Here is an 11,331-nt window from a genome sequence, read left to right on the forward strand (position 1 = left end):
AAAAAAGTCAATGGGTGCAAACACACAATCCAAGTAAAAGTCTTATTATATTAGAGAAAATGAGGTGGCCAGCAGTCAATATGCAGTCAACGTTGAGTGTCTGGTAATGAGTGAACATTTGACCCCACAAATAGAAGTGGAACAGCACTCAGTTCAGAGAGAGGAGATTAATCATCCATTTGTCATTCCAAGTACAATGTATGTGTGTGTGTGTGTGTGTGTGGATGCAGTGGGAAAGAGAGCATGTCTGGATCAATTAAAGAAAAAGGCTGATTTGTAAACTAGAATTTAAGAAATGGCAAATAAGCCTTCTAATCACTGGAAACAGAAGGGAAAACAACTCACCATAGAGGTTAACAGATGGTTTTGTGTCCATCTATATCATATCTATATAGGCTTCAGATGTCTGCATTTGTGTGTAGGAGTGTGAAATTTTTATGTCAGTCATGTTTATTAGTCCTTCTGCTTTCTCTGATGATGCTAATTCTCGCTCTCCATCTGGGAATCTGCATCAAGCTCCAGTTTAAGGTTATTTAACAGCATTTCAGATGAATTCCAAAGGGAAGGCAAATGTAGATCTTTAAGAGTGAGATGAGAACCCAAACCAGCCGGTTTATGTTGGCATAGACAGGCAAGATAATTTCATATGTCCCTCACATCTGACATTGAGTGTGTTTGCAAACCAGAAGCTGATGAGACAAGATGCACTGACAGGTGACTTTGATGTGTTTTGGGTAGATGGTGTTTTGGAGGAATTCTGTCTGTGTGTGCAGCAACGAGCATTAGCTGTAAAATTAATTGTCACCAGCTTCATCCCTGCCAAAGTTGGTACTGTTGCTGCTTCAGCTCATCTACTCATTGTGTTGTGACAGAATAGTGTTTCCCTGCTGGTTAAGTTACAGATGGCACATGGCCATCACTCTGCATGTATGTGTGTCCCCAAGACTGACCAAAGCAACATTTTATTAACAACAATGCTATCACCGTTGCTAAGTGATATGATGCCTGTTACTGCGTTATGTTGTCACTTTGCTTGCACTTGTATCTTGTGTTCCTGTGCGATTGTATGTGTGGTGCTGTCTATGTTTAGCATCTGTAACTCTAGGTGGTGTCTATTGGCCAGTGCTGCAGCGCTTTGGGGGTTTTGTGCATGCACTGCTATGTTTGAGTGGGAGTGTGAAATTCATGGTTTTGTGTTGCTGCCAACACTCATGCTATGCCACCGTCATTTGCATTAGCGCTGTTCATCTTCAGCTTTTCAATGAGTCATTCGAGCTGATTTCACAGCAGAGATTTGCTCTATTATGAAAGAACCAAAGCAAATCATCTGTTAAGATTAAGATTCCATTACTGTCTTATTCGCTTTGCTGGATCTGACAAGTGTCTGTGTCTACGAGTGTGCAAGTGTTTTAAACTCACCAATGTTGGGTGAGACCAAGGCCACAGGGTTGAGGTAGGTGAGCTTCATGTTCTGGGCCAGATTCTGGGTGTACTGTTCCAGCAGGTTCGTTAGCTCGGCTGGACCACCACCAAGGATATGGTTCTGACTTTGAGCGAGAGCCCGCCAAAGGCCGGAGCTACTGGGACCCAACAGCACGCTGCAGCCTCGCAGGATGTTCTGGAAGCAACAGAGATATAAAGAAAAAGCTTTTCATGGGGATGCTTCAGTTCATAACCCCCGAGGAGAATGATGCTTATGTTTGACAGTGTAATAAAAATGTTTTTAAAAGTTAATTATTTGAGGGAGTAGAATAGTAAACAACAAGATATAAGACAAAATATGAGCCAACTTTCTGGATCAATAGAGATCTTTAGTCATACTCAGCAGCAAGCAGCCGCTCAAACACTGGATAAAGATTAGGAAAACATTAAAACATAACACTCTCAGCAGGGACAGTCAGAAATGATGTTTCTTCTAAATATTTAATACAGATTTAAAGCTCTGATGGCTGCTGCCGACGTGGTTCCTATTAAAACACTGATACAGGGGGTCCTGGTTTGCATTTGTGCTTCCTGATTAAAAACTAATGCTCACCTGGACAACCACAGCTGTAAGCTGGAACTACATAATTAAAATGACCTAATATAAGTGGTATAAACATTCATATCTTTTTTTCCCTTGAGTTACTTTTGCATCTATAATAATCTTAACTCTGGTCCTGATGAAGGTCTCTTCTGTTTTTGAACATTTGGAGGTCATAGAAAGACCAACTAAAGATATCGATGTAGGTATACACACAACCTCACTCGCAATGGTTACGTGCAGCGTTGAGTCAAGCTGCAGTTCAACAAGGGCATTTAATTGGAACGCCTTGCTCAAGTATACAAACACAGAAAGGGAACTGAGTTATTGCTACCCAACACTGATCACGACACACACTGTTTATCAAATCAGCACAGAAACTCACAGTTAACAATGAAAGAAACAAGCAAGTGAGCTTGACACTAAAGCCAAATGTATCAAATGAAAAACATAGAACTTGAATTCACAACTGATTGAGCAGAATAGAGGCGTGTGTCAACGTGAAGCCTTATATTCAGCTGCTCTAAGCAGGACCAGAGATACAAAACGTAATCTAAACTTTAAACCAGACAAGTCTTGGCCCCAATTAAAGCAAGTTTTACTGCTGTCTGTGCTGCCTGTCATTTGCTTTCATGGATAATTTGTGACCCTGGATGGAAGCTTGCTAGAGGCACACAGAGTGAACAGCTTTGGAAAATGCTCTGAACAAAGAGTAATATCAGGTCTTTATGATTCCTTGGAGTCTGACTGCACTGGAGCCAATAAAGAACTGCAGTGACCTATGCTGCTCCAGGGAGGAAAAAATACACAACACGATGTTCAGACAAAGAAAAGCACATTCAAACATAACGTAAGAAGAATGCAGTGTTGGGGATTAGTGGGACAAAATTAAGGATAAGGGGTGTGGGAGACTGTGATAGAAAGTATTGAAATTTAAGGATGGCAGAAAATAAACCATTAAGCACTCAGAAATGTAAGAAAGACTTTTCATGAGATGAAAAATATAAGCTAAGAAAGAGTAGGAATCAGAGGCAGAGGATAAAATATATGATTTTTAACCTTTTTATTCTAAAAAAACACATTTTCGTGTTCAAAGATTCAAATAGTATTTGTAGTTATATAACTTGAGGTTGTTACGTTTTTTGTCTTATGAGTAAAAATCTAGTTTTTTGAAGACCATTAAATTTAAGCATATACTAATTACACTAACAGTAAGTGTGTTTCTGTGTGTGTGTGTAAAAAGGCTTATTGCATGCAGGTTTGAAATCATCTATTAACAGCTGTTTGTAGTTTCTTCTCATCATCAAGGAACACAGAAAGCAGGATATGATGTTTACATGTGCAACACATAATCAAAATGTTCCAAAAAAGCCATTCATAGTCAGAAGACTGCAAACACAGTCATCAATACTCATTTATTCTCATTGTCAGAGGAAATGTGGTGTTTGCTCGAACAGTTCCTGCTGACAGTGTCAGCATGACATGACACTATGTTCTCAGTTCCAGCTGTTCTTGTTCTTGGTCTGATCTTTGCTTTCGTCTATGTGACGAAAGCATGTTGTTTTTATTTATTTATTTAATTTATTTATTTCAATTATTTTGACTGGAAATCAGTCAAAAGGGGAGTTGTCTGAAGGTGGAAAAAGTTTGTGGTCACTGCATGGAATTAGAGACGTTTTGTACATTGTGTTATATATTAATTATTATCATTGGCATTTTCTTGTACTTTTACTTATGTAAAAAGATTTCATCACACAGTCTACCAGTTCATTATCCCTTTTAAAATTTAGATTTTCTTTTTTTACTGTATACATTTAACAATAATAAGTGGCTCAGTTGTTTATATTTAAATACAGTAGTACAACCAAAAAAATGTACATGATTAAATGATCATTTGAACAAACCTGCATATTTCCCTGCTGTGCTGTAAAATACCACACCCAGTTATTGTTTATGGCTCCCTCTCACCATATAGCATTCCTCTCAAATTAAGGCACCATTCTGGCATAAAATATAAGGATGTGAAGCTCCACACCCGAACAGCCTGTACACTACAGGAGCCCCCACACAGTTGGCTATACGAAAAAAAAAACAGGGTGAAAAATAGTGTAATAAAAGGTTGAAAATAGCTTACACAGAGGCTGCAGAGCACAGAAATACTGGAAGAGATGCTTAGGTAGGCTGAAATATAAGGATGTATAGATGGGAGGTTAAAACATAATTGTATGTGTCACTCAAACAGCTTGTCACGTCAAAACTATTTAGAATAAATCATTTTTATCACATGTGAGTTTTGAACAAATCGAATTCCCTTCTCATTTATGCTGAAAATATGCTTCTTTTTTTAAAAAAAGGAATATTTTTAACTTGTTGGTACCAATTTACAGGACAATGTACAAACGGGTGTCTTTTTTCATGAATATGGCATTAATAAAATATCTTCTCACCCTTATATTAGAACTTCTGGCACATTTATAACACAAACTTACCGAAAAGTGAGTCATATGTGTGTATTAGTGCAGCGGTATCCAGATGGATTTGATCACAGCCAGAACATGAAAGGTTTTTAATGATTCATGTTTCATTCACTACATTTCTGATGTAAAAACTCTACTTTCCTCCCTGCTTTGATTCATCTCTCCCATAGCCACAGAAATCTGGTACTGCCACTAGGTTACTATAGTAACTGTGGTCTGTATTACTCGGTCATGTAGCCTAATACATGCTGCTTAAAGTGAGTTGTCATGTATTATCAGATATATAGTCTATTCTTATGATTCTTGAGGGAACAAAAGGTCTTTCTGTTAGTCTGACTTTAGAGAAGCTACCTTGTTAAAGTGAAATAAAAAGACAGTGTGAGAGTTTTAGAGCCTTAAGGTCAGGTTATGAGTCAGGTGAACTGAAGTATTAGCTCCAGAATGAGCCATATGACAAAGAAAAACATTACTGAGCTACTATTGCAAGAAATGAACTGATTTTAGGCCCTAACAGGTACGACTGTGATTAAGTGGCAGATTAAATGAAACAGTGGGTGTCACAAGACTTTTATTTCATTCAAAATAAGAAATAATTTATGCTACTGCTAGGGTTGCTATAGCAACTGTCCTTGCCAAGCAACATCTACATATTGGTCACATAATAAAATATTCTGTATTTGGCATTATGAAGGATGTCAAAAAGATTTTTAGGTTTCTTTACTTTTTATAAAACACGATCATTTTATAAATAGGAAAACTTTTTGTAGCTGTGTTTGTAAACAAAAGAAATATGTAATAAAAGTAAGAAAACTAAATATTCACTAAGTATTTTCTGCACAGATGTTATGTGACGTGAGTCATGTCAGAAACCAGTAAGACTTTTAAGATTCTACACTAAGATTTCAGTAGTAAAATAAAATAATGAAATCTGTGTAAGCATTCAAGCAGGCAGACATACATTTCTCAGCATCACATGTCAAACCCACAATCACTCAACTTCAATTATTCCACAGTCTCTTTAAATCCTACAGGGTGTGGCTACTACTGCTGCAACTGCCATCAGCTGGCTGAAATCCTCTCTGTTAGCAAGCTTCATATCATCAATTGCTTCCCATGTAGATAATACAGGAAATAAAAAGCACCAATTATGACCCCTATGAGTATGTATAAATCCTTCCCCAGATAATCATCAGGAGAAGATTAAAGAGGGAAAATGTCAGGTTACTATCATCAAAGCTGCTGCTGGCACTGACAAACAATGACTATGATGTGATCGTAACAACATGTTTGAATGGCAGGAAGAAAACAGAAATTACAATTAAAATTCTCTTCAGGAATGCAGAAACATGCAATATAAAAAAGTTGAGGGTCAGATTCATGTTACTGTTTCCATGGCAGCAAGCAAATTATAAACTACAGACAGTAAAGTGAGAGGGCAAAAGGGATTTTACCATTATCCTTCAACCACTTGCTAGTGATGTGTAGACGAGTCATTTCCTGTTTGCTAAATTTGATGTATAAGCTAGATATTCATTTATAGCTAAATGAAACCAAGACAGAGGTCTTTTAACACCTTAATGTCAAAGCATCAACATTTTCTCTTGTCAGCTCGTACATCCTCAGCAAACGGCAGCGTGTCAGGTAAAACGAGATTCTGTCGTTTAATATGTTGATGTTGACATGTTGCAATATCTCATGAGTTACTGTCATGACATCACCATAGCAACATTACTTCCAATTTCTCAGAGATGACATCTCATTGTAATATCTAGTCACTGAGTCTGTACCTCATAATGGTACAGTCTATCAATCATACTGTATACACTGTGTTCAATACAGCAGCTGTTTTATGTCTTCTGGCAGATTCAGTGAAGAGCTGATACCAAGCTGAGGTTTGAATTAGACGTCTAAACCTAAACTTAAACCTTCTCTTAACTAAATTAAAGCAAACTAAAAGAATTAATAACCTTTATAACTATAGTCGCTGCTTCTTTACACTGTTGATTAGCTTGTTCAGCTACAGCCATCTTGACTACCAATAAACAAAGCTGGTAAAGTAGCAATGACACGTTTCTATATTTTTCTTACTATTAACCCCTTTATACCTGAATTTATTGGTTGTTTAAAAAAATGTGTGTGTGTATATATATATATATACACACATTTTTTTATTTATATTTATATATATATATATATTTTTTTTTTTTATTTATATATATATATATATATATATATATATATATATATATATATATATATATATATAGGAAAAAATAGTAAAAAAAATAAAAGTCTGTAAAAAATAAAATACAATAAATATCAAATTAATTAATAATAATTAATACATAAAGATAAATAATAGATAAATAATATAAAAATGTATGCATAATTAGGGGTGAATTGTAGCAAATAAATAAATTAGATAAAAATAAATTAAATAAACAAAGGCCAGAAGTGGTGTGTAAATTTGCGACAATAGGCATCAAGTTGTTTTTCCCAAACAGACCCTTTTAAAACACACATTACCTCAGGACCTCACTTAAATCTACCAGTATCTTACTCCTTCTCGCCATGTCAAATGTTGCATGTTGATCATTTCTATTCTTTAAAAGATGAAAAAGATGATAAAAGATGATCTGACATGTAATCAGATGATCAGGAGCTTTTTTTTTTGCTTTGCTTCCACTTAGTGTTCTACTCTTTCTATCCCATTAAAACTGATGTCTCCAGAAAAAATGCTGTCATTTTTCTTAAAGTTGTCACTTAGACTTAATCAGATGGTGAGTAATACAAATAATAAACAAGCCAAGGTAAATGGCAAACCTCTCCTAATTTATCCCATCACCTCATCCCCACTCCAATCTTTCCTTCTTCTCCTTAAATGTCAACATAAAGTACACAGACACACAAAAAAAGCGTGTTTGTTACAAATCTAACGAGCAAGCATAATAGCAAATAGCAGATTTAGTTTTTACCTCATTGAAGTGTGCATCCTGGGTGGCAGTGAGTCCAAAGCCGCTCTGTTGGGTCTCAAATGTTAGGAGGCGAGACAGCAGTCTCTCGGCTATCTGTAAGTCATTGCCATAGAGACGGGTGGTTGTCTCGGTAACATCACGAAGCTGGTGAGCGAGCTTCTTCTCAATGATGGTGTTCAGCTCTGTCTCATTACGCTCCAGGGAATCAAGCTACACAAAAAAAGAGTAGGAAAATGTAAACAAAAATATCTTTTCTGCAGATATTTGAATTTGATAAAATTTTATACACACAAAATGTATGGTGGTATGAATCTCATGAAAGGGCTCCTGCCTCACTTGAACAGGACATGTCAGAGAGGACATTTCTGCAGCCAAATCAAATGAATCCTCATTTTTCACAACAAAAAGATCACATACTTTGTGTTTAATTTACATATTCAACGTGACCATATTTCTAAATAAAACGTTTTTAAAAAGTTGGAGAGAGATACAAATACTCAAACAGTTTCAGTCCATTTTGACTTAGTGGGTTCTTACATTTGTGGTCCTTTTTGAATCATTAATTCAATATACACCTAAAAACAAAACTACTGATGGGTAAAATGAGTAACACTATTATTTTTCCCCTCACATAATGACAGAACTCCTCTACAGAAGCAGCCTCTCCCAGCAGGACACCAGCGGTCCCCAACAAACTGTTTAGGAAGAGCTCAAAGAACACAATAAACAACCTGCAGCTTTCATCTGGTTTAAAAACTCCCAAGAAATTAAACTGATGGGATCTGAAAACATCTGTGCAAAGCATACCCAAACCACAAAAAACAGAACCCACAAGATCTGTTTTTAATTTTCCAGGACACCTACAGCCGTTCTTCATCCACACCCTGACTGGTCAGGGCTCTAATGATGGCATGAGGAAGACTGACCCAACAACAACAGTAGACAACTCTGGTGCAGCTTATAGAACAATGTTAATAGTGTACATGTCTGCAGGGGTTGACATACAGCAACACCGAGCTCCACAAATGGAGGGGAGGTACAGTTGTAAAGATCTGGCTCCAGCCAACCTCTCTCCACATCGCAGTGTCTGATGGCCGCCCCTGTTATGAGGAGAAATAAAGAGTTCTACAGTTTCTTTTCCAACAAGGACAGGAAATTAGACTGAGCTTATGTTAGCGTGCACGCACCGACGGAGCCTTTAGGGCAGGAAACAGCAGCAGGCAGGTTAAACTTAGTCCGAGGCCACCAAATCCCCTGAGTGATGGTTTTCGGACAACCATCATAAATGACTGAAGAGAGAACAGACTTAATTAATGAATCATTACATCAAAAACATAACTGCAGTAATGTATTTTTTATTCTGTTTTATGTTTTTTAATAATCGTTGTTCTTTCTTAATAATATTATTCTGATTAGCAGAAAAGGTACCACACTACCTATCACACAAAGGAGATTCCAAAACAAAGACCTGAATCTTATCCTGATCCTTTTTTCTCACCTTCACATCCTGAATTTGTGACCTCAGCAAAGGGGTTGTCACATGCGTTACACTGGCGACCAATCACACCAGGCCTGCACTGACACTGCCCGGTCTCTGAGTCACATGACCGTGAGAAGGAGCCCACCGGGTAGCAGTCACATGGCAGGCAGCTGTCAGAGCCCCTTGGACGGTAGTGAAACTCCTGAGCATATAGGGAGAATACACTTTTTTAGAGCACTACAGGATCTAAAAATAATTCAAATCAGTGTTTATAAGACAAAAAATAAGTTATCAAAATCTATGGTGAAGACACGTTTTAAGGCTGACACATTGTTAGTTTTTATGTTAAAGCAGCACTAGTGAACTTTGGCAGATTTTGATACTTCGGCATCCCCTAATGAAGGCTAATCTGGCATTCATCTTGCATCCTGTCTCTTCTCTGAGGTCTTTCCAGCCAGTGAAAGCCAGTCCAATGTTGACTTTTGTCTTATCCCCTCATTCTTTTTCTTGCTTTCTCTGATAATACAGTAATGCAGGACGTAGCTTTTGCATGATGCCCTAGGCTGAAAGAAAAGGTAAAGAGCTGTTTTTCAGCCATGAACCTCCATTAACTGCAGGATCATGGACCAGATTAAGTTAACATAGTACAGATGCACCTCATGCCCCTAGAACAAAAGTAAATATATAAAATGAAATGTTCTCATGTCATGTTTGTGTATGTTTTTGTGTTGGTGGGTCAGTCAGATCTAAGGTCAATAAAAGGGATTATGGATTATGGCCAAAAGATCAGATTAAAGCCAGGATAAAACTGGGTTAAACATGCTGACTACACACAAACAAATCAACAGTCATATACACGCCAGGCAGAAATGTCCATGTGAAAGAATGCTCATTGTATAAAGGCTGGTCAGCATGGTCTGGATTAAAGCTGTGATAGTGACCTTACATCAGGGTTCAATCACAGCCAAAGTGATAAGTGATCACTAGTTAAGCCTTTCTGATCCTGAAAAAAATCAGCTCTGCACCAGTAGTGTATAACTATTGAACTGGGCTTCAAACAGCTGCATCAGCTCTGCAACACAATAAATTTTTAATTCAAAAACGCTTATAGATCAGAATCTGAGGCTGATTCAGCGGTCAAGTTAATAATGAAGTACCATTGTTTCCCTCAATTTTGATTGTATCATCTCTTAATCAATACCAGTTTTTCCACTTATACTTTTTGATGCACTTTGAAAAAATGATATACAAGCTATTATAATAACGGTGCCTTAAAGCCAGATTGTTTGTGCTAACGCTGTGTTCTTCCTCATTACCTTGCAGTGACAGTGTCCAGCGGTCTTGTTGCAGTCTGGATCAAAGCCTTTATTGGTGTCACAGTGACAAGGACCACAGGTTGGAGATCCCCACCACCCCCTGGGACACTGGTGATCAATTCTGCATGTGCACAAACACCACACATGGTAAACAGAAAGAGGAGAAACACAGTAATGGTCACATTCTGCAGAGATAAGTCTTACTATTATTTTAAATCCATTAGTCAAAACAAAGCCAAAAATATATATAATGATAAACCAGCAGGCTGATATTATTAGATGTTATTTAGCTAAAATTTAGAGATAGTGTGACCTTCTTTGCTTTGGAGAACAACTTGAGCTACATTGTGTGAATTATTCTGAGCACCATCTGCAGTACATGGAGCAGATATCAATGCTGAGCAGATGTTGGTTCTGAGCCTAAAAGTTTCTTCATTGTAAGTTGCTTCTGGTTTTTAATAACCCTACGGATAATAACCCAATCATTTCCCTCTTTTACTGTAATTCTAATTGTGTAGTTAAAATAAAACTAACAACAAACGTACATTGATGAAAATCCTCAAAATCTCCCAGCCTTGACTTTGTCATCTTCCTGCTCATTGACTAATTGGCTCATGTAATTAATTCAGATTCATAACTGGCAACTTATAGTAGCAAAATGCCATGGGGACACATTGATAATTTCATAGTTATCGAGAAAGATTAATGAGGCAAACTTCTAAATTTTGTCTGTTAAGAGGAAGAGTATTAAATTATACAGCAGCTCAGAGGAAAGAAGAGATACATTGGGGAAATTAAGAGAAAGACTTGTAGACATATACTCTATCAATGGCTTACAATGTGTGTCTTTTGGAAAAACACACTGACTAGATCAAAGATCATCTGAAACATACACACACACACACACACACACACACAGATGAGATCATTAGATAAAGCTTAAGCTACACTCTAAGAAATGAAACATAGGGTTTTTTAAATTTAATTCATAGTTTTATTTTCAATATGCTTAAAATTGTTCATTTTAGGGGTGTAATTAATAATGTTTTATTTGATTTAA

The 11,331-nt window shown here is 37.0% G+C and overlaps 1 protein-coding gene across 1 annotated transcript in view; it reads right to left on the reverse strand.

Moving 5' to 3' along the window:
- Positions 1 to 11,331, reverse strand: part of celsr3 (cadherin, EGF LAG seven-pass G-type receptor 3) — a 112,600-nt gene that overhangs the window by 22,179 nt on the left and 79,090 nt on the right. The window contains exons 16-21 of the mRNA XM_042003003.1: positions 10,272 to 10,392; positions 8,974 to 9,157; positions 8,663 to 8,764; positions 8,481 to 8,575; positions 7,476 to 7,685; positions 1,420 to 1,618 (exon numbers count right to left, since the gene is read on the reverse strand). Coding sequence (XP_041858937.1) covers positions 1,420 to 1,618; positions 7,476 to 7,685; positions 8,481 to 8,575; positions 8,663 to 8,764; positions 8,974 to 9,157; positions 10,272 to 10,392 — 911 coding nt within the window. The remainder of the gene's footprint in view (positions 1 to 1,419; positions 1,619 to 7,475; positions 7,686 to 8,480; positions 8,576 to 8,662; positions 8,765 to 8,973; positions 9,158 to 10,271; positions 10,393 to 11,331) is intronic.

This window comes from Melanotaenia boesemani, chromosome 13 (genome assembly GCF_017639745.1).
Source record: "Melanotaenia boesemani isolate fMelBoe1 chromosome 13, fMelBoe1.pri, whole genome shotgun sequence".
Classification (NCBI taxonomy): domain Eukaryota; kingdom Metazoa; phylum Chordata; class Actinopteri; order Atheriniformes; family Melanotaeniidae; genus Melanotaenia; species Melanotaenia boesemani.